At 40.3% G+C, this 24,664-nt stretch overlaps 1 protein-coding gene across 20 annotated transcripts in view; it reads left to right on the top strand.

The window, feature by feature from the left end:
* Dlgap1 (DLG associated protein 1) overlaps positions 1–24,664 on the top strand; it is an 878,199-nt gene that overhangs the window by 728,839 nt on the left and 124,696 nt on the right. For 11 of the 20 annotated variants that reach the window (XM_040274808.2, XM_078030333.1, XM_078030329.1 and 8 more), the window contains one exon: positions 13,524–13,553. The exons of the other annotated variants lie outside the window; for them this stretch is intronic. In XM_040274808.2, the coding sequence (XP_040130742.1) occupies positions 13,524–13,553 (30 nt within the window). The remainder of the gene's footprint in view (positions 1–13,523; positions 13,554–24,664) is intronic. 20 annotated transcript variants of the gene reach the window in all.

Raw genomic sequence — 24,664 nt, 5'->3', positions numbered from 1 at the left:
AGACATAGAAAGGTTAAGTAACTTTCCCAAGGTCACATGGATACTAAGTGGCACAGTCAATCATCTTTGTACCTATTTATTCAGTTTGGCTCCAAATTTCAAGCTCTTAACCATTAATTGTGCTAGACTCTGCTAGCCTTCTCCTTGAGACTTTATTTTAACAAAATGAAAGTGTAACAAATGGCTTCAAGAAGTTTCTATTAATAGTATTGATGTAGCCAGTGGATGAAGCTCAGTGGTAGAGCATCTGCCTGGAGTGCTTAAGCCCCAACACTTCAAAATATGAGAATACTGTAACCTAAAAAAAAAAAAAAAGAAAATGTGGTCTTTTGATGGGACTCACAGGTTCCTGAGCCTCTTAAACTGTGCAGGCCCCTCTATCTACCCAGTTTGTTGGGGGGGTATTGTCTTGCTGATAGTATCAACCTCTTAATCCATCCTAATGCAATAAATTCTTCTAATTTAGTTATTTCTTCCCTACTGATGATATCCAGCTCAGAATAAGTCTGTTCTTAAAATACATAGGTAGGTCTGACTCTTGATTCACCGTTTCAGCCCCTCAGTAACCTCCCCTGACCCTCATGTTTCATTTATTTATTTGTTTATTTATTTTCAGTGCTGGGATTGAACCTAAAGGGGTTTAACCACTGGGAAGTCCCCCATTCCTTTTTCTTTTTTTTAACATTTTATTTTGAGTTACTTAGGGCCTTGCTAAATTGCTGAGGCTCAACTTGCAATCCTCCTGCCTCGGCCTCCAGAGCTGCAGGGATTACAGGCATGCACCACTGCACCCGGCTCGTATTTCATTTTCATTGTCACTCAGCTCAGAGACCAAGGACCCTGTCCATCTGCAACAGTACCTTCAATAACAACATGCTTTCTCCTAGAAATAGCTATCCAAAAGAAATTTCTAATCTCACTGGTGATAACAAGTGTACTCACCATCTCACTGGAGTAAAGGTTCATTTTGTGACGTAATGGAAGTTAAAATCTAAATAGCTTCATGGACCCCTAGTTGTTACAGCCAGAAATATTCTAGTTTTAAGTTATTCCATCTATTCCCCCCCAACAAACTGGGTAGATAGAGGGGCCTGCACAGTTTAAGAGGCTCAGGAACCTGTGAGTCCCATAAAAAGACCACATTTTCTTGCCACCAGCCCTGTTGATCAGGAAGTAGATTCTATCCTTTTGTGAATAGCAAGATTGTTATATATGAACAAGAAACAACAAATTTTTACTGGACACATATTGTCTGCCAGGCAGCACCTAATCACATTGGATATAAAAACAAATCATTCTCATGTTTCTAATCAGATAAATGCTAAGACAGAGAGCAGCAATATTACCTAGGATACACCACTGCTGAGAAGTAGGAAAAGCTTTTCAGCCCGTGAGATGCTTGAGTTGGTTCTGAAAAATGGGTAAGTGTGTGACAGTCACTCCCATGACCACTCCTGTATTAAAACTTGGCAGACTAAAATCTGATCAATTTCTTTTCGGAGCTACTTCATCACCCCAGGATATTCTGCTGAGGGTAGAGAAAGGGTTCTTAATTTCAAAACTTTTTCAAACCAGGTCTGGGTTTGAGGTTTAAAACGATATTCTTCAATCCTATACTATCAGGTTTCTCCCTATGGGATAAAACCGGAAGCTGCGTCCTTACTCAGCTTGGGTTTCAGTGGGTGATGACGCAGTGGCAACACACAGACACCAGGGGGCGATACAGTTTCACCGAAGAATCACAGGGACCTTGACTAAAAACATCCACAGTATCCTGGTACAAAGGTGAAATCCATAAATTAAAAGTTCTGCAAAGGAAAAAGAAGTGTTTTAAAAAGTCTTTCTTCGAAAGTTTCCTGAATTACTATCAAGACTGCCTTTCAGCATTTGTGCACAGCTGGAATTTTTGCAATATCATTTGCAAAAGAATCACTTTTTATTTTTCTTAATACAGCTGCCTGATCTTTCTAGGCTTCTGTCTTGCAAATGATTTTACTTAACCACCCCAGCTAGCCAAAATCATATTTTTAGGATTTCTATCTTGCATCCTTTGGCGGACCAGTGGGGCTCTCTTCCCTCTATGCCCATTCAGGGCTTCCAGCTGCCCTTGTGGCTGCTACAGCTGCAGCTTCAGTCAAGGTAATTCCAGCCGGGGCCTGTGTTTTGTTTCCTGCTTGGCAGCCACCAGGTGTCTGCCCTCCCTTAACCCCTAGGGATGAGAGATCAAAGGTGTACCTACATCTGCCTCCTGCCCAGCTCTTTAATCTGTTACATGTTCAAAAGGGACAAATGTGGTATTGTGCACTCAGGGAGGGAGGACAAATCAAGGTGGAAATGGGCTTGGTCTCAGAGAGTGTAAGCATGCTGAAATGATGTGGAGTATGTCTATCTGCATAGTGGCCCTGTTACTGTGGGCTGCTTCCTTTTAAAAGAACAAGAGTCTCACTGGTAGATGAAAGCCTCTTTTCTTCAATTGGAGGCCTACTAAACCCATTTAATGAACTACTGTATACAGACCCATTTGGAGATTACCATAGAAAATAATAAAGTAGTTGGCCATGTAACTCAGAGAGAGAGCATTTGCCTAGCATGTGTGAGGCCCTGAGTTGTTCTATAAATATATCACAAGAATCTGGGTTCAATCTCTAGCACTGCACAATAAATAAATAAAGAAAGAAAGAAAGAAAGAAAGAAAGAAAGAAAGAAAGAAAGAAAGAAAGAAAGAAAGAAAGAAAGAAAGAAAGAAAGAAAGAAAGAAATATGGAAGTATAAGGACACTGATAGAGACTTGGCCTTATTTCACTAACAGGAAAAAAAAGATGAATTATTAAGTAGAGCAGAAAAAAGTTTTAAGGAAGCCTCTTTCCAATGGAACTGCATTTTCCCTACGTACAGGACTAAGTAAGTAGAGGACTGCATTTTTAAATAGAAAAGCAGATAAGGTGAAAGAAAACAATTCCAGAGGTCATGGTTATGGCAAGTGTAGGTTTTTCCTGACTCTCAGGACCCTATGGTGCGTGGTTCTTTTTTCTAGTATTAAAGAATGGAGGGGGCTGGGGTTGTGGCTCAGAGGTAGAGAGCTTGCCTAGCATGTGTGAGGCACTGGGTTCGATCCTCAGCACCACATAAAAATAATTGTGTTGACCTAAAACTAGAAAATAAATATTAAAAAAAAGAATGAAAACCAGCTCACAGCTCATGATCTAATAAATTACTCCTAAACTTCAATTTAGAAATACTTTAAACAATTTGAGCACTCACAATTTTTTTTTTAAAGACTCTCAGGAAAGCCCCCAGATTTCCTTCAAAGACATAAATGTGAGTTTTTTTCTTCCGTGCATTCCTGCACCTGCTTATCCCGAGGCTCCCTCGTGCTTCTTCTACTTCCAAGGTCCCCCCAAAAAAAGGGAGAATATGAGCACCTTAGTCATGTTTGAGGGCCTCCAAAGACAACAGCAAAACAGAAATAAGGGCCAAATAGTAAGTACCACTGTGTCCCCAGTTACAATGGCTAGGAGTTTTTACACTGTGAGAGACAAGTGGCAAGTTGTTAACAGCTACAGTGAGAATGGATTCTTATCAGCTGCATCAAATATTTCATTCATCCACTCAGCAAATATTTATTCAGCACTTACTATGTCCAGACACTGTGCCGAACTCAGGAATTTAGCAAGGATCAAAGAGAGTCTGAGTCTCTGTTCTCAGGGCGTTTACAATCTAGAGGTAGAAACCGGTGTGAATCAAATAATCAGAGATGATTACTCTGAGGTAATTTGTGGGAGAACGTACTGTAAAGAAGGAAGTAGTCTAGAGGTCCCTGGAGAACTTTCCTGAGAAAATCCTCACATATAAGAGCTAAAGGATCAGTGAAGAAGGGTGAGAGAAGGTACAGGTTATTATTCAGAGAACTGAAAGGGTGGTGTGCCCAGAGCACCAAAAGCTAAGGGCCGAGTTATGTGAAGTCAGAAAATTTAGGCACAGTTGACTTTTTCATTTTATTTATTTATTTATTTAGGTCCTGGGAACTGAATCCAGGGGAGCTTTACCACTAACCACATCCCCAGCCCTTTTTATTTTTATTTCAGGACAGGGTCTCGCTAAGTTGCTTAGAGCCTTGCTAAGCAGTTGAAGCTGACCTCAAACTTGTGATACCCTGCCTCAGCCTCCTGAATCACTGTGGATTACAGGCGTGCACCACCAAGTCCACTGACCCTTTGATTTATCTGATACTAGCTACCATTATCTCAAAGTGTAGCAGCTTAAAAGCAGCTATTTGGAGGTTTGGAGTGTAGTTCAGTGGCATAGCTCTTGCCTTACATGCAAGAGGCCCTGGTTCTGATCTCCAGCAATATTTAAAAAAAAAAAAAAATCATACCACATAAATTTGCATGAGGTATTTAGGCAAAATTGAGCTGGGGATGATTCTTGTGTTCTCTTTTCAGCTAGAAGTTGAGGTATTTGTCAAGGTTCTCTAGAACCTCCTTTCTCTCTCTCTCTCTCTCTCTCTCTCTCTCTCTCTCTCTCTCTCTCTCTCTCTCATACACACACACACACATATATATATATACATATACATATATAATTTTTTAAAATTTATCACTGATTATGGAAATTGAGAAGTCCCATCTGCAGGCAAAGAGCTAGCTGGAGCCCCAGGAGAGCCAGTAGTACAGTTCCAATCTGAGTCCAAAGGTCATAAAACTAGAAGACCAGGAGAACACTAGTATAGGCTGTAGTCCAAGTCCAAAGGCAAGAAACCAGCAGAGGGAGAGAGTTGTCCCTGCTCAGAGGCATTTCTGTTCTTTTCAGGTCTTCCATTCGGATGAGGCCTACCCACATTAGGGAGGACAATCTGCTTTATTCTATTTTTGAATCTACTGATTCAAATATTAATCTCATCCAGAAACATTATCACAGACACACCCAGAATCATTTTTGATCAAATATCTGGTCACCCTATGACCAGCCAAGTTGACACACCAGCTAATCATCACAGCCGGACTGATCTCAGGCCTCCACAATGACATTATTCATGCTCCTGGCACCTTGGTTTCAAGGACTGGGAATATGGGCTCAGCAGTAACTATTGACTATAGTACCTACAGGTATCCCCTCCAGCCTGTGGCTTCAAGAATTCTAACATGTCAGAGAAAATGTCCCAAGAGACAGGAAGTCTTAAGGTCTAGGCCCAGATGGTGGCAGATAGTGGCAGAGCATCACTCTGCATTCTGTTGGTCACAGCAGTCAACAAAGCCTACCCACACCAAGGGGGAAAACAAAGATGCTGACTCTCGATGAGAAGAGTCAGCCACAGTTCCTCCTCTGCACATAGATATTTACATGCTCTCCAGGGCCAACTACACCTGCTTCACACACACCTACACATATCCTTATCAAGATCTCAAAAACCTCATCCCAAACTCAAGTTTGAGACCCATGTTCTTTGGGGGGTTTTGTTGTTTGTTTGTTTGTTTGTTTGTTGTCTGTTTGGTTGGTAGGTTTTTGGTTTTTGGTTTTGGTGCTGGAGATTAAACCCAGAGGCACTTTACTACTGAGATACATCCCCAGTCTTTTGAGACAGGGTCTGACTAAGTTACTTCGGGCCTCACTAAGTTGCTAATGGTCTTACATTCCTCCTGCCTCAGCCCTTTTTTAAATTTTTATTTTGAGACAGAGTTTCTCTGTGCTGGCCAGGCTGGTCTTGAACTTGTGATTCTTCTGACTCAGCCTCCCCAGTAACTGGGATTGTAAGTGTGTACCACCATGCCAGCTTGAGAGGTTCTTTTTTTGACCTATTTTTCTCTTCCTACAGTCTATATATAGGTTGTTTTTGTTGTTGTTGTTGTTGTTTGTTTTTTTGTTTGTTTTTGCTTTTGTTTTGTTTTGTTTTGTAATGGTATTTAAATCATTCTGCTTGGCTACCTCTTAACTAAAATTGATGATCTGGGGCTGGAGATGTAGAGGAGTGGTATAGCACTTGGCCTAGTATCATCGAGGCCATGGATTAGATCAACAGCATCACATACAAATAAAAGTAAATAGAAGCTATGAGCATATTAGGTATATTTTTAATTTTCCATGTGACTACAGGTGATAATGCTGCCAAATTTCCTGCCACTCCATAAAAAGGTTGCCTTTTCTCCAGCTTCCAATGACAATTTCCTCTCCAGCCTCCCAGCCTCCACTGATCATCTCCTATGGCCTCACAGCTCCTGCTCTCTGCCTTACTGAAAGCAGAGGCTCTGCCACTGTTCACTGCAGCATCGGCACATGGCCTCTGCCTCACTGAATCACAGGACTTCTAACCTCCCTAAGACAGGAAACAAGAACTGTCATTACAGGAAGGCTGGGCACAAAACTGGGAGTGTCACACCCTCTGTATTCTGATGCTCAGAGCAGTCACAAAGCCTGCTGTTTCAATGGGAGGGGCATAGTTTCCACCTCTCAATGGGAAGAGTGTGGAGGAATTTATGGCTGTTTTTATTCTGCTTTAGTTGACATCCTAAAGAGCTTTGCAGGTCACTTTAGGCCTGAAAAACAATGAAAAGTCACATAAAAGTTTTAAGGGGTGGAGAACATTCATGACCTTACTGAAAGGTCACTACAACTGCAGTAGGGAAATGAGAAGAAGGATATTTTAAAATTGAATAGTTTTTTTTGAGAACTTCTGTCTCTTTTTTGGGGGGGTGGGGGGTGGGGGCAGAGGAAGAGGGCACCAGGGATTGAACTCAGAGGCACTCAACCACTGAGCCACATCCCCAGCCCTATTTTTGTATTTTTATAGAAACAGGGTCTCGCTGAGTTGCTTAGCATCTTGCTTTTTGCTGAGGCTGGCTTTGAATTCATGATCCTCCTGCCTCAGCCTCCCGAGCCACTGGGATTACAGGTATGTACCACCACGCCTTGTGAGACCTTCTTTCTCTATCTGTACCTCCTCATACAGATGAGGTACAGGAGGATCATGAGTTCTAAGCCAGCCTCAAATAATTATTTGGCCCAGGATTATGACAGTAGAAACAAGAGAAATACGGATTCTATCAATAGTTGTACATAAAATTGATTAGCTAATATTTCTTGATATTCATTTAGAACACAATCTCACTTCCAAATAGCTGATAAAAATCCTTGGCGACTTTGCTTATAATGCATTTCTGAAACACCTAAATATCTATTGCAGTTTACATATGTTATCTCCATACATCGATCTTTACTAACCCCCATAAAGACCAGCATTCTGAGTGCTGGCCATGATGGTACTACACCTCTAATCCCAGCAGCTCAGGAAGCTAAGGCAGGAGGATCACAAATTCAAAGCCAGCCTCAACAACTTAGCAAGACCCTAAGCAACTCAGCAAGACTCTGTCTCTAAATAAAAAATAAAAAGGGCTGGGGATGTGGCTCACTGGTTAAACATCCCTGGATTCAATAGCTGGTACCAAAAAAAAAAAAAAAAAAGACCAGCCTCTGAGTAGAAAGACAGTAGTCATTACAGTGAGATCCAAGCACTCTGTAGAATAGTGGCCACAATTTCAAGAGCATACTTGAAATTTATTTGATGGGAATGGTCACTTCTTCATTCATTAAAAGGAAATTACAGTAGCAGACAAAACAGGTCCCTACTTTTACTCTGCCTATATTCTAATGAGGAAGACAGTTGTAAACTAGGAACCAAAAGCTGAATTGATGAAGTAGTTTGTTTGTTTTATTGAACCCAGAGCCTTGTTTGCATGTGAGGCAAACAATCTACCAACTCAGCTATATCACTATCCCTAAAATAGTTTCAAATAGAAGTAACTCCCACTAAATGACCAAGAGATAGGACAGAGGGTAATCTCTGGGGGCAGCTCTAAATAAAGTAATCAGGAAGGACTCTCTAAGGATGTAGCATTTGAATTCAAGTCTGAATGAAGAAAATGAGCTGATTATAGAAAGATTCTACAGATTTGGGGAGAATATTTAACTGGAGGGAGCCCTGGATAGCTGGCGGCAGAAAGGATCTAACATTGCAAAGCACAGAGAGGAGACCATATGGCTAAAGCATCATGTGAGATTAAGTAAACTAGTACAGAAATAGGTAGGAACATGTCACGTGGGGCCTCCTTGACCAGGATTAGAAATTTGCTCTGTATTGCCCGGCATGGCAGTGCACACCTGTAATCCCAGCAACTCAGGAGGCTGGGGCAGGAGGATCATAAGTTCAAAGCCAGCCTCAGCAATTTAGTGAGACCCTAAACAACTTAATAAGATACTGTCTTAAAATAAAAAATAAAAATGGGAGCTGGGGTTGTGGCTCAGTGGAAGAGTGCTCGCTTTGCATGCATGAAGCACTGGGTTCAATCCTCAGCATCACATAAAAATAAAATAAAGATATTGTCTCCCCCTAAAATTAAAAAATAAATATTAAAATAAATAAATAAAATAAAAAAGGCAGAGGATGTGGCTCAGTGGTTGAATACCCCAGGGTTCAATCCCAGGTAACAAAAAGAAAGAAATTTGCTCAATATTTTAACAACAGTGGGATGTCATTAAAGGGTCTTAGCCCTAGATATTCATATTTCAACATGAATTATTTTAACCTAACCCTTTCTCTTTTGAATTCTTTTAGATCTATTGAAATTCACCAGTGGTAAAACATTTGCCTGGTATGTGAGAGGCCCTGGGTTTAATCTGCAGCACAGAAAGAAAGGAAGGAAGGAAGGAGGGAAGGAAATATTAGGGGAAAATACTAGGAAAGAGGTCATAATAGTTTTGGAAATGCAGAACCGTTTCAGAAAACACACCTGGCTAGCGATTGCTTCTGACTTTCAAGAAGATAATAAACAAAAGGTACACAAATGTCTGCAAAGTCAGGAATTTTGCCATATTTGTAATAGTGGTCCACTTCATGGTTTGAATACAACCCTTGCTGCTCTGCTACAGAGGCTTTTTAAAAAATGGATGTGTTTTTCCCTCATCTCTCACTCCCAAATTAGCAAATGAATTTCAACTCCCCTCCTCCCTCCTATGGGGCACACCTAGAATGCAGCCTTCAAATCACCTCTTTGTTCCGCTTGATGGGCAGAATCACAACCTCTGAGTCAGGAGTCCCCTGTGTTTCTCCTTTGCTGGCAAAGCAATAAAACTTCTTTTTCCTTTTTCTCAAAACTTTGTCTTCATTATTGAATTTGTGTTGGGGACAAGGTTGGAGCTTATTGAACGTATTGAAGATATCAAATTCAGGGAAGAACAGTTAAGTTCCTTTATCTTTTTATCTTTTCTTGTTTTTCTTCAGCTCAATATGAAGACTTCGGTGAGGGGGTTGGTAGGACCATTTTGTGTGTGTGTGTGTATATATATATATATATTTATATTATATATGTATGTTATGGTTTATCCTTAATTACAGGCAATGTCAACATCAGCCACTCAACAGTACTGTCTGCTTTGTGTCCTAGAAATCAGCAGTATCATGTGTAGCTTTTAAATATCAACACCAATCACTTCTTAACATTCCAAATTTTCAAGATATTCACACTTTAAGGCAAAAGTTATCTTTTCCTGTCATTCTATAATTGTTTATATGTAATGTTAACATTAGCTATATGACTAGATTTAGCTAATTTTAGATTTTTACTATAATAAAATTAGTTTGCAACATAAAGGCCTATCCTATTATAAAGAAGCATTTAAATTGGGTTAAAAAAATAAGAAATGTCCATATAAAGTTAATGAATCATTAATGCTTTTATTAAAATAATGATTACAATGAGAGTTCTAGAATCAGACTATTGTTTGCTTTTTAAATTAACCTTTGTGCTCCTAAATCAATAAGTGCACTATTGGGCTTCCTTCCACCACTACCTTCATCTCCTGTAAGAATTCACGTAGATGTCCCTCCTAGAGCCCTTTTCTACACACCAATGAGAGTACATGTTTTCATTTGAGAGTCAAGGTTAATATACAAAATCATGGTAATACACATAAATGGTTATACACAAATATGAATATGGGGGCCAGTGTTGTGGCTCAGAGGTAGAGCGCTTGCCTAGAATGCATGAGGCACTGGGTTCAATCCTCAGCACCACATAAATATAAATATGAAAATATTGTGTCCACTTGTAACTAAAAATTAAATTTAAAAAACATGAATATGGTTATTTCATGGTTATACACAAAATGAATATGACTAGAAGAAAATTAATGTTCTAAACATAAAGATTCAACAATTTGAAAAGATAGTGGATCATTTCTTCAATAAGTATGTTACTCAGATCTGATTTTGCCTTTTGCCTGCTAAAAAAAATTCAAATCCCACCACAGGCATTGTGGTGTATGCCTCTAATCCCAGTGATTTGGAAGGATGAGGCAGGAGGATCACAAGTTTGAAGCCAGCCTCAACAACTTAGTGAGGCCTTAAAACTTAGTGAGACCTTGAGCTGGGGATGCAGCTCAGTGGCAAAGTGCCCCGGATTAAATCCTCAGTAACCACCCCCACCCTCACCCCAAAAAAAGTCAGATCCCTTTAGTCTTATTCTTACTTGATTATCAATGACTTCTACTTAAAGGGTGGAGTATACACAGTATATATATATATATATATATATTTGTGTATGATAGTTTTAGGAGCTTTTGGAATTACTGCAAAATAATAGCAAGTGCCAAATTTACCCCCATTTGGCTTCTTCAATTTAATTAGAACCCCTTTCATGACCCCATTTCAGTATTCTGAAGTTCAAGATTTTATTTCCTGGGCCTGAATAGGAAGAAACATCAGTTATGATAGTGGTACCCTAAAACTGGCTCATACAAACTTGAGCTCATTGATAACAATTATATTGTGTACTCTTACAATGAATTATATTGTTTAAAAGATAAGGGCTAAGGATGTAGCTCAATGGTAGAATGTGAACTTTGCATGCTCAGGCACTGTGTTCAGTTCCTCAGCTCCGAAGCCAAGCAAAACCAGATAAGTAAAAATGTAGGACTTTTTACTTCCCAATGTCTTGACTACTTTTTCTTTCACTTCACTACCTTTTTTTTTTTTTTTTTTTTTTTTTTTGGATACTGGACCTCACTACATTGCTGAGTCTGGTCTCATACTAGTGATCTTTCTGCCTCAGTTTCCCAACTGGCTGGGATTATAGGCATACGCCACTACCTCCAGTACCAAGACCAGCCTACTCTTCACATTCTTTACATTTGCTGTGCCTGTGTGGTGTAAGGGCTACACAGCTCTGTGGCTGGTGCATTTCTCTTGACAGCTCCACGTTCAGGGAGGGGTATTCATGGTGAGGAAATTTACATAGTCTTGAAGCTGATAGAGATTTTAATTGAAAAAAATAATTTATATATAGATGAAGAACAGAATAACAGTAGATTGCATAAAATATGCAATGAAAATTGCCAGGCAAACTGGTGAACACTTGTAATCCCAGCAATTTAGGAGACTGAGGAAGGAAGATTGCAAGTTTGAGGGCAGCCTCAGCAATTTAAAGATATCGCGTCTCAAAATTTTAAAAATAATTTGAAAAGGTCTGGGGATTGTAGCTCAGAGGCAAAGCACCCTGTGTTCAAACCCAGTACCCCCCTCCAAAAAAGTAATATAATTAACATAAAAAATGTATGTAATAGCCAGGTGTGATGGCACATACCTGTAATCCTGGTGGCCCAGGAGACCAAGGCAGGAGGATCACAAGTTCTAAGCCAGCCTCAGCAACTTAGTGAGACCGTACAACTTAGCAAGACCCTATCTCAAAATAAAACATAAAAAGCAGGGAGGAGGGTGGCTTAGAAATGTGGCTCAGCAGTTACACACCATGGGTTCAAATCCTTGATACCAAGACAAAAAAAAAAAGTATGTAATACAAAATAAGATTAGGATGTGGCTCAGTGGTTGAGTGATCCTGGATCCAATTCCCAGTACCAAAAAAAAAAAAAAAAAAATTACATTTTACGATTTACTATTATTTGTGGATTATATGCTCTAGGAAAACTTATAATCAACATATGTACACAGAGGTGCACACTTTTTCCTCTGGGAAGGCCCTTGTTAGACATTAACCAGGCAGCATCAGCTCTACAAGAAAGATGAAGTTCAGCAGGTAAATTAAAAGCAGCTTTTTTAGGAAGTCATAATGAATAGCAAAATTGCCTTTATATGAACATAATCTGCTAAAGTCAGTGTGTATTCTTGCTGGTACTGATTTGGTTTAGTGGTGTTAAAATGTTTTGTTGCCATTTAAATTAGAAATTCCTCCAGCTGGAAAGAACCAGAATTTCAACAAAATGATACTACAGACATGTCTACTGAGCCTAAAGAATCATGGCTATGGCATAGAAACTGAAGAACATTATTTATTTATGGCTATGACTTACAAAAAGTGTTTTTTCAATAAAATTATTGCACCACCTGTAATTCACCTTAGCTTAGTATTTTTGCCTTTAAATTCATTGACAAGGCACATGATTCTCCAAGGCACATGACGGTCAAGTCAAGGGTAATATTTACTTGCTTCATGAATAACTTGACCTGCTCAGGTAGACTGATCACTATCTAATTTGCAGGGAGCCAAAAGTTGAACCCCTCCATCCAAAAAAATGGCTTCTAATCCAACCACCCCAGTGAAGGAAATTACAAGATTGCACCATGGTTTTTTTTGTTTTGTTTTGTTTTTCTTAGGTGGGGGGGGGGGTTGAACTCAGGGACACTCAACCAGAGAGCCACATCCCCAATCCTATTTTGTATTTTATTTGGAGACAGGGTCTCAATGAGTTGCTTAAAAATGCCTTGCTTTTGCTGAGGCTGGTTTTGAACTTGCGATCCTCTTGCGTCAGCCTCCAGAGCCACTGGGATCACTGGCGTGTGCCATCATGCCTGGCTTGCACAATGGTTTTTAATCACCTGATACATATTTCATCACAAACTGATAGAGATTTTAATTGAAAAAAATTAAAATCTCAAGGTGCACAGATATCTCTATACCTAGTGTTAAATTGGAAGTATCAGACCCTGGTTTCCTACTGTGTGAGTTTTATAAATCCATAACCCAGAAATAATACACAGAAATAATCAAGGCCTGTGTCTTATCCACAAATATACCAGATCCCTTATTCAATGAAAAATTCCCCCAAATGGTTTTAGTAGGACAATGAAGACAGCTATGTGTTCTAACCAAGGAGAAAAAAAAAAAATAATTTGTGAGATAGATAGTTGTTCAACTAAGATCTCAAGCTAGGTGTGGTGACACATGCTGTGGTTTGGGAGGCTGAGGCAGGAGGATCGCAAATTCAAATCCAGCCTCAACAACTTAGTGAGGCCCTAAGCAACTTAGTGAGTTCCTGTCTCAAAACATGGAAAAAAAGGTGGGGCCTGAGGATATGGCTCAGTGGTTAAGCACCCCTGGGTTCAATCCCCAGTACCAAAAAAAAAGAAAAAAAAAGGCCAACGAAAAATCCAGTTCTGATGTACGTGTGTATCATGCAAAGAGTGGAGAAAAAGCAATTTGGGTCCATTATATAACTACCGCTTTTTGTTTTTATTCAAGGTGTCATAAAACTGAGTTCTGCAGTTGAAGGTACGTTTTTACAACCACAAAATCGATAATGTTTTGCTTCAAGGTTGCACAACGTGGCCTGTAGCTAGCAAGCTTCCGTGGCAGTGGTGTTTGACGCCATGTTCGAATTGCCAACTGTCGCCATTCCATCTGTGTTTCTCCTCGTTCTGGTCATGTTATGCCACAAGTCTCTTGGCCTTCCACAAGTGGCGTTAACACTGCCCTAAGAGGGTGGTGGCATTTTGAAAGCATATATGTCTATTTGTATTCCCTTGTGTGATAGCCTCTGATCCAGTGCTCCTCAGGGACACCCTGGCTCTCCAGTGGCCTTATTGGAGGCTGAATGTAGAGTTATATCAGGAAGCTTTGCCCTGGCCCTTTCAGCCAGGCCTTCCTTGTCTAGGAAAGCCTTGGCCCTTTATTCCCATGTAACAGACATATTTTCCAGAAAATATGTGCAAGCATTGTTAAGGCTTCACAATAAGAAAACTAGATAGTGAGGGCATTTGCTAATCTCAGGATTGGTTTTTCTGGGCAGTTGATCCACAAAACAAGTGTTGTCTAGTTGGTGAGTGGCAGTTCCCTTTACCGATGCACTAGAGAAGTTGAGGAGGAAGAGGGATTTCAAGAAAGCAGGAAACTGACCACACATCAGGGCATTTTGCTGAATAATCCCCCAAACTGGAAAAATATCTCATTATCTGCAATAATTAATTGGTTATTGAAATACAATTGGTCTCCTTATCTTCCTGGGGATTTTACAATCAGAAAGGCAGAAAATGTGTAATTTCCTCTTTCTGTGAGTTTCTGTGTTTGTTTTGGTATATGCGTGTTGTGTGTGTGTGTGCGCGCGCGTGCATGTGTGCGTGTGCGTGTGTGTATGTGTATGTGTGTGTGTGTGTTTTCTTGTTTATCAGGAGTGTATTGCGCATGCTTTAGGGGTGTCTTCATCCTCGCTTAATCAGGGAAGGCTGCTTGGAAGAGGTGGGGGCTTTCGGGTGAGTTTTCTAACTTGAAGGGAGATATACCTTGATGAATTGCCGGGCAGCCCATGGAAATGGGGAGTGGAAAACCTGCAAAGGGGTTGACGTGCTGAAGCCAATGGCTAGACTCAAGCCAAGGGATTCTGGGTGCTGAAGTTTGAAGGTTGAAAGATGAGAGAAGAGCTCAGCAATGTATTCATGGAACCCACAAATCCAAAGTGGAGTACCATCACAGTCTACAAAATCAAGTTGCAAAGGCAATATTTTTACATTCATGGCAGAAAATGTGCTGATGCTCTAGACTAAAAAATACTATGAGGGATGGGGATGTCATTCAGTGGCACAGCCCACACTTAGCATGTGAGAGGCTCTGGTTCTACCCCTTGCACCATTAAAAAAAAAAAAAATGGTGGGGAGAAGGAGAAGGAAAAGGAGGTACAGGTAGTGGTGTTTCAAGGTAGAAAGAGATGAGGATAGAGAGAGAGCTTGTTTCTGCTAGGCCAAGCAGAAATTCAAGTTCTCTCTGTACATAAAAATGGAATTTTATTGAAAGACTCTCCTATTGTCTGCCTACTGGAAGAGTCCTGGAAATCTAGCAGGAGCAAGAACTGACCTTGCCCACACAAACTCCCAGTGGCAACTTCAGCTCCGCATTTGTTAATTATCTGTAGAATTGCAGATAACAGTTGGTCCACCCTGGGCTGTTTTAATGTTTTATCAAGGAACAGCTTTGAAGTCATAGCTTTACTTTGCCTGCTTGGATTAAGCACAGTATTCCACTTGCAACAAAAGAACATAAAAACAAACCAATTATTATGTTTTTTAAAAAAACAGGAGACTCTGTATAAAAAGGGAGCGGGCTGGGGATGTGGCTCAGTGGTTAAGCGCCCCTGGGTTCAATCCCTGGTACCTAAATAAATAAATAAAATGTCAGAAAGCCAAGAGAACATTAGATTAAGGAAAAATAAGAGCAGGGAGTGATATGACTTCCCAGAGAAATGCCCCACAGCCTCTGGCTGCCTCCCTCTTGACCTTTTCCAAGTCCCTGAGGATTTAAAGAAAGAGTCCCTGGTTAGTAGAGGTCAGGGCAACTTGCTGCTTAAGCATCTTTTTGGCAGCTTATTGGCTGAGGGTGTCAAAGCTTAAAGGCTTGGGAGCATGCTGTGTTATAACTGTGTAGAATATATGTGTGCAGCAGTGGTTTGGGGCACAGTTTTGGGGATGGGGTGTGTGTATTCAGTGCATGCATTCTCAGTGCTTCTAGAATGTGAGACTCCGGCGAGCATGCTCAGTGGAATGTGTGTCTAGCACTATCTCTGGATGAGCTATCAAACCTCAGGCTAACTGCTCAGCTAATTACTGTACTTACTCAATTCCTATATTACTCTATTCTGTACTCTATGTCTGTGGAAGGCAGCTTCCTGATTCTCTGATCTTGTCAAGGAGCATGCACATCTGTGGAAGGCAGCCATTGCCAAAAATGAAACCTCTTTACTTTAAAAATGACTGTTTTGGATTACTCTAGAACTGTAAAAATAGCATTCAAGTTTTAGGTAGGTGTTCTTTTCTTAAAAAAAAAAAAAAAAAACCTCTGGAAATCATAAAAGTCAACAAAGATTCCACTTGGTATTTCCTATGGAGAATTTGTCAAGTAGTTTGGTATCTTCCCTCTCTCTAAAGCAGGGGTGCCTCCTTCCGCATCTTTCACCTTCATTGAGCCTAAAGAAAAAGCCACGTTGATCACAGTCATGGTAAGGTTAAAAGCGAGATGTCATTTGAAAGGCTTAAAATTGTACTTCAACAAAAACACAACAGGGTTCAAATATTTTGCAATGAAGATTTGAACAGGAAAGAAATTAATCATTAATTAATTATTATCTATTAGTTTTATAATAATATGTTTTCTATTTTATATCATGTTTATTATTTTGAAGAAAATAACTGCAAAGTCTTATCATTAATACTGATTAACTCTCACCTCTAATTTTAGATTAGTTCCAAGCCATTTGGGGGGAAGGGGAGATAGTTGGAGCAATGACGTGGAGGAAAAAAAAAAAATCCATGGAAAGAATTCTAGAACAGAATCTTCAAAGTAATCTTTTTAAAAGGGATTTTCTGTCTTAAAACTGGAGCTGAGAGAAGGTGGCAGGGTGGGTGGAGTTGCATATACTTCCACATGTAGAATCAGAGGACCCCCTTATCAGGGTAAGTGGAGAACTCAATTGAGGCCTGCGTCAGAATTGCTCTCACCTCCCTCAGGCAGCCATTTCTTGGAGGGGAGGAAGTCCAGCCCCTGAGAGCTCTTTGTCCAATCAGCAGGAAGCATTCAGACTTCCGGGAAGCGCTGGGTATTCTGGGAAACAGCCTCAGAGCCAGACAAGATGGGAAGCTGCTGAGGGAGGTTGCTCTAAGCCGTGGCTACTGATAGTGGGTATGTTCTGTGATGAGGCTCCCCTCAAAGGCACCCTGCTGATGCCTTGTAGGTGAGACTCCCAGACTCCAAAATGACATCAAATTCTTTTAAAGCCCTAAGAAAAAATGAAGTTTGACTCTACAGGAAAAGCCTCAGTTCTTTAAAAATAGGAACCAGCCAGGCCCGGTGGCACACGCCTGTCATTCCAGTGGCTGGGGAGGTTGTGGCAGGAGGATGTGAGTTTAAAGCCAGCCTCAGCAACTTAGTGAGGCCCTGAGCAATTTAACAAGACCTGTCTTAAAATAAAACATAAAAGGGGCTAGGAATATGTCTCCATGGTTAAGTGCCCCTGGTTTCAATCCCTGATACCAAAAAAAGAAAAAGAAAAACAAAAATCTGAACAGATGAGCCTAAGGAAATGGGTTGAATGATAACATGAGCTCTCCAAGCCCGTTTTCTCCTACACTTCCACCTTGCGTAGAGATGAAGGGGACTTCAGTCAGGCAGTCAAAGAGAAGCTTATGAGAGCTGCCAGGAAAACCTATCTATGTGTCCATAATGGACAGTGTTGATTTTATAAACAAAACCTCCCGTGGCCATGTGGAAGTTCTCTTCCTTTTTCCTACTTGTCATTCCATTTTGTTTAGATAATTTTTTTAAATTAAACTTTATGTTTTTAGTTGTTGATAGAACTTTATTTATTTATATTTGGTGCTGAGAATTGAACCCAGTGCCTCACACATGCTAGGCAAGCACTCTACCACTGAGCCTCTACCACTGAGCCACCACCCCAGACCCCTGCTTAGATATTTTTAAATGACCTTTTTGGTTCATCAGTAATGGCTCCTGAGTCACAATCCCATCAGAGCAGGGAACTTTGGACAATTGTCATATCCAAAGTCATGTTTCCTGTGGCCTCATGGTCCCTGATACACCAAAGGAAAAGATTCGTCAAGTATAAACAAAATAATTGGTTGTGGTAGTGCATGCCTATAATCCCAGCAACTCCAGAGGCTGAGGCAGGAGATCACAAGTCCAAGGCCAGACTCAGCAACTTAATGAGGCCCTTAGCAACACAGAACCCTGTCTCAAATAAAAAGGGCTGGGAATGAGTACCAAAAAACAAAAATCTATTTTCCATAACATGACATGCAGTATATCCAGAAATCCCCCAGATAAAGTTAACATTTTTAAAACATTGTGACAACAAATACTGATGTTGTTCCTTCCATAGATAAATTTTGCTCTTGTCATCATGTCTTTTTTTTTTTTTTTTTTTTTTTAGCAAAGCCATCTGCTCAGTGTGTCAGGGTAGACTGTGGTAGATCCATATAGCTGATGGGCCTGCTTGTAGTGGTAAATTTAGAATGAAGTTTTGACGTTTTTACTACTGAAAATCAAAACATCTTTGAAGACCTTCAAGCCAGAGAGCTGACAGAGATAGGGTAGGGCTGTCTCCCAGGAAGGAATTCCTCCCTTCCACCCAAGTGAAAGGCAGCAGTGTCAGGAACATAAAAGGGAATATTGTGGAAACTGAAAACAAGACTCAAGAAACTTGTTTCTGCAAAGAAACCCAGACCTCCCGCTTATAAGGTTAACCTAAAAGCTGGAACACTAAACAAATAAATGCTTTCTTCTCGAGTGTATTTTTACAGAACTTGTCTTGGGCTTTTGCTAATATTTTCCTATTAAATAGTAATTTCAGGGGTTGGGGGTGTAGCTCACTTGGTAGAGCGCTTACTTGGCATGTATGAGGCCCTGGGTTCCATCCCCCACTGCTGCAAAAATAAATAACAAAAATAAAACTAAATAAGTAATAACATTCCTGGAAGAATTGAGAATTTATCAGATATGATCATCCCTCAGTATCCATTTGGTATCTATTAGATAGCAAAATTCCTGGATACTCAAATCTGTGATATAGCCAGGTGTGGTGGTGCATGCCTGTAATCCCAGTGGCTCAGGAGGCTGTGACAGGAGGATTGCAAGTTCAAAGCCAGCCTCAGCAACTTACTGAGGCCCTGAGCAACTCAGTGAGACCCTATCTCTAATTAAAATATAAAAAAGAGCTGGGGCATGTGGCTCAGTGATTACACACCCCGGGTTCAATCCCCAGCACATTCATTTCTAAACATTGAAGTGTGTGTGCACGCGCATTATAGTACATGTACACACTCTCGCACACACACATTTCAATTCACCATTCATTAAATCCACAGATGTGGAACCTGAGGATATGGAGGGTCCACTGTAGCTTCCTAAGACTAGGACCTTCCTGAAATGGCAAATATGGAGCCATGTGGCCCAGAAACTGGAAAAAATGGTGGAACAATGCCAAGGTTCATCTGGTCCGTAGTCTTTCTGGGTGATGTCCCTCCTGCAGATTGGATGGCCATTGGCAGCATTTCACAGCTCTCTCCCAGTTTGGATTTTTGTTTTGTTCTGTTCGTTTTGTTTAAAATTTCTCTTTTCCTATTCTTCCCTGGATCTCTGCACCCTGTAGTAGAAAGCATGCAGGAGGCCTGCAGACAACAGAAAACCAACCATGGACTGAATGAGTCTGGCAAGTAGCTGCTATTTGCTTCAGCATCCTCACCAATGAAATGGAGCTCGCTGTTTCTCAGAGCAGCTGTAAGACTGAACATGGTGTGTGGAGTGCAGTGCGTGCACACTAAGCTCTTTTTGCTCTTCTCCACCTGTTCCTTTCTCCACTGCTCTCCTGGCCCTGCTCCCTCTTTCCAGTGTCCAGAGATATAGCAAACAAATGATTGGTCCCACTAGGATTATGTTGTAGCACACTATCAAACTTTTCTCTTTGGGCAGAGCCATAGACAAGACTAGGTAGCCTGAACCCTAGCTTTTCTCCCTTGAGAGAACTTAGGTGATCCTCATGTAGCTCCTCATGTGGAATACAACTCCTGATCACCTTGGTAATCACAGCATCTCTGTGTAGAGGAAAACAGCTGCCCCAGAATCCAGGCACCAACTAGCCCAGTTTAGTATTCAGATCCAAGAAATTTGTCACCTTACCTGCTCTTCCAGTCCAGGAGATTGGGAGAGAGGAGGGTTTTCAGGATAGTGCAGCAAAGCAGTAGTTAAAAAATGATTTCACTGATACTAACAATGTTTTATTTAAAAAGTGGTTCATACTTCCACAGTGGTCATGAGCATGACATCTGTCACTACTTCCCTCAACAAAATTACAGAAAACAAGCCAGGCATGGTGGTACACAATGTAATCCCCGCAACTCAGGAGGCTGAGGCAGGAGGATCACAAGTTCAAAGCCAACCTCAGCAATTTAGATAGACCCTAAGAAACTTAGCAAGACCCTATCTCTCAATAAAATTTTAAAACAGGGTTGGGGATTTGTCTCAGTGGTTAAGCACCCCCCAGGTTCAATCCCTGGTATGGGGAAAAATAAAAAAAGAATATGGAAACCAGCTGGGCACTGTGGCACATGTCTATAATCCAAGCAGCTCAGAGGCTGAAGCAGGAGTATTGAAAATTCAAGGACAGCCTCAAAAAATTAGCAAGACTCTGTCTCCAAATAAAAAATAAAAAGGTCTGGGTATTTAGCTCAGTGGTAGAGTGCTGCTGGGTTCAATTGCCAGTACCAGGAAGAAAAAATAAATAAATGGAAAAAGGAGAACTGAAATGAACATGACTACAGCTAAACAGAGAGAATCTTTTCATAAATCTGTGAACTTGTATCACCTAAAACTAATAAAATAAGCAACCTTCAGCACTAGCAACAAATTAGCATAAACCAGAAAACAGTTTCCACCCTAAAAACACAAGCTGCCCTTTACCATACTCCCTGGAGCAGGAAATAAACCAAAGCCAAACTGTAGAGGAAATCTTCCATTTTCACTCATTGATTTATTTTCAGAGTGCATATTTTGCTATCTGCATATTTGTTTTTATTATCAGTTTACCAGAGGTTTTCAGTGTATATAAAACTTTTACTCTAAAAGAACAACCAATTCTATTAGGTTGCATAAGAAGAAACCAGGTTTTAAGAAAAATGGTCTAATTAGCAGACTTTGAAGCCAACTTCATAGTGATATCATGTCTAGCATTTCAATCCCAAACTCAGAAAATGGTCTTTACATTTTCGATCTAAAAGTGTAGTCCGACCTTCCTGTTAACTTTTGAACTGGCCATAATTGTGACAACCACTGAAATCACTTGATGCCAATGCTTGGGGTATGACCCTGGAAGTCACCACTCTCTTAAACTATCACATCCGTTAAAGTTAACTGTAAAATCCATTTTTGTGTTGATTCTTGTGTACATTTGGTATTCAGCTAAGATGCTTACATGTCTAAATATTGCCACAGCTGTATATACATTGTGGGTTTTGTTTGGTTTCACTAAGAAGCCAAAGCATTTTTATAATAATATGTGAATGATATGCAAAATCAACTGCCATTCTAAAAGCTTTTTATGAATGTGAAATGTTTTAAGATAAGGTTTTTAAGAGATTTCCTAATTTTTACCAACACATATACTTAAGTGAAGACTGAAAATGACTGGGGGCATTGCTACTTAGTATGGTGTTTCTTGAAACTGTAACACATAGAAGCAAGTTTTACTTCCTTTGAATCCCTCTGTCTGCCATGATTGATTTTATAAATGGCTGCCTTCCTCAAAAATCAACTCCTAAAACTGAATTTGGAACACAGTATATTGGAGGAAAGTATAAAATAGTGGAAACCGCATTCTAAGTTTCAGGCTTCCTAGTCAGAAACTCCTGTGAGTTACTCTCAGCCAGGTAGTGGTACACACCTATGATCTCAGTAACTAGGGAGACTGAGGCATGAGAATCAAAAATTCAAGGCCAGCCTGGACAACTTAGTGAGACACTATCTTAAAACACAAAATAAAAAGGGGTAGGGATGCAGCTCAGTGGTAGAGCACCCTTGGGTTTAATTCCCTACCCCCCCTCCCCCGCCAAAAAAAAAGTGAGTTAATTTCTGAACCACACTTTCCTCATCTGCAAAATGGGAATAAAGCTATTTAGTACTTCAACCAGGCATGGTGGGTACATGCCAGTAATCCCAGCAGCTTAGGAAGCTGAGGCAAGAGGATCACAAGTTCAAGGCCAGCCTCAGCAACTTAGTGAGGCCCTAAACAACTTAACAAGACTCTGTATCAAAATGAAAAAATAAAAATAAAAAGGGCTAGGGATGTGGCTCAGTAGTTAAGGCCTTATGTTCAATCCCTTGTACCAAAAAAAAAAAAAAAAAAAAAAGCTACTTAGCACTCTAGATGATTAAAAGAATTAAATAAAATGAGACAATGTTGATAGGTATAGTGAATTGTCTCTCTATATAGAGTGCTTAGTTCACATAGTAATCAAAAGGACAGAGTATCTCACCTGCCAATTACACAATCAGACACATTTTGAGACCCACTTTGTGACTGTCCTTTTGTTCTTAGGAAAAGACAGTTACCTTAATAAGACATAAAAGTAATTTAAGATATATGAAAATATAATCAAGATAACTCTTGTAGACCCAGTCACTGTGTCGACTCTGGAAGTATGTTCTGATTTGATCTCTTGGGAAAACAAAAATCTATAATTAGGGTGAGGTATGAGGGACAGCTTCTGAAGACTGAGAAAGCCCAGGGACGGTATGGATAAGGGACAGTGTGAATAACCCAGGAAGGCTTTCCAGGAGAGGTGAGGGCAGTGCTAGAGGATCAGTAGAAACTCGCCAAGTATAGAGAGGCTGGCAGGGCTGTGGTTGTAGCTCAGCAGTAGAGCACCCGTCTAGCATGAGTGAGGCTTTGGTTCAATCTCCGGCACTGCCAAAAAAAATTGCGGGTTTACAACTATAGGCAGAAGCCACTGCGGGTGTCAGGTCATGGAAACAGAAAATACCATAGCCCTCCTTTATCTGTGGTTTTGCTTTCTGCAGTTACAGTTACCTATAACCAACATATAAAAATATTTAATGGAAAATACCAGAAATAAACATCTCATAAATTACACAACAATCCTGAGTAGTGTAATGAAACCTGGCACCATCTTAATCTGTGCCTCCCAGGACATGATCAAATTTTGTCCATCTCAGGAAGCAGATCCACTGTTCTGGTATGACAGGACTTATGTTCAAGTAACTTTTATTTTACTTAATGTCCCCAAAGCAGTCATGATGCAAAGAATGCATGGGACATAGAACATGGAAGGACAGATTAACTCTGATACTACATAGCAACACTGCAGGGTGTATAGAAAAAGACAGATACTAGAAGGTTCTATACTCTCTAAGGTTTGGGGCATCCACCCATCTGTTATAAAAACTCCAACAGGGGACTGGGGATGTGGCTCAAGCGGTAGCGCATTCCCCTGGCATGCGTGCGGCCCGGGTTTGATCCTCAGCACCACATACAAACAAAGATTCTCTCTCTCTCTAAAAAAAATAAAAATAAAAAAATAAAAACCCCAACAAGGAATTTGGACTTTGTCCTTTACGAGAATTTTTCTCTAAATCAATGAAGTTTTTTTTTTTGTTTGTTTGTTTTTGTTGTTGTTTTGGAGATAAGGTCTCACTCAGTTGTTTAGGACCTCACTAAATTGCTGAAGCCAACTTTAAACTTTGATCCTCCTGCCTCAGCCTCCCAAGTCACTGGGATTACAGGTGTGTACCAAAGTACCTGGGGCCATTGAAGATTTTTAAGCCAGTGAATGAAATGATCAAGTTTGTCTATTCAAAATATAATTCAGAAGGCAGTGCAGGGAGAGAATCAGAAAGTGTTTGGATGAGAGGCAGAAAATCCAGTGATTATTCAGAAAGGACTGTGAAGACCAGGCCCAATTCGCAGGATGAAGGGGTTTGAATTAATTAAATGACCATTTAAACATAGCTATGAAGCCGAGGAATATGGGTTTACAAAATGAATATTGCCGATTTCTTCCTATTTGAAGATTATAACTCAATATAAAAGGGTTATATTGCAAAAGAGAGTCGGATTACACATAAGAGAATTGTTAGCAAATAAGCCATTACAGGATGGAGATGAGGGCCCCAGGAGGTTGACCCAGCCAATCATCTGCCCTCTACATGGGAGGCCACACCCACTGCTGCCTGCTTAAGAGGATGAGGAGGCTGCATGCCTGAGGGGAGCATCTGAAGACTGCCAGGAAAGTGGGATTCCCGTGCACTGACAAAAATCAGACAGACCCTGGACCAGTTTGCAAATGGAACTCTGTGGTCGGCGGCAGGCCAGAATATTTGGTCATTTTACTTATTTTCGGTTGTAGTGATTTCTGTGATTATTACACATTCCAATATCCCTGTAAGGGAAACCAGAAGTGGCTCTTTTTGTATATTCCCCAGCGTGCCTCCTGTCAGATAACGGTTAGAAAACTGCATGTGCTTTAAAAAAGGATGTCATTAAATTGGAACAGGAAGTGGGAAATTTAATATTTGATAAAGATTAGAATTATTTTGTTCACCCTGAAATAAATCTAGTTGTACAAATACATGTCAGGGACAGTCCCTCAATATCCCAGAGACCAAAATCATTAGGCAAGAACATAATATCTTTCCAATTACCTCATCTCATGTAGTTGGCTATTATAGCATAACTCAAGTTAATAATCCATGAAACAGTTTGCATAAAAATCATAATGTAGGATTTAGTAGGACACAGAATCAGAGAACTCATGCAGCGCTTCAGGCAACATTCTCAACATAATTAACATATGTCTGGATTTTATTCATAT

Source organism: Ictidomys tridecemlineatus, chromosome 13 (genome assembly GCF_052094955.1).
Source record: "Ictidomys tridecemlineatus isolate mIctTri1 chromosome 13, mIctTri1.hap1, whole genome shotgun sequence".
NCBI classification, from domain to species: Eukaryota; Metazoa; Chordata; class Mammalia; order Rodentia; family Sciuridae; genus Ictidomys; species Ictidomys tridecemlineatus.
This window is presented reverse-complemented; position numbering and strand designations above follow the sequence as displayed.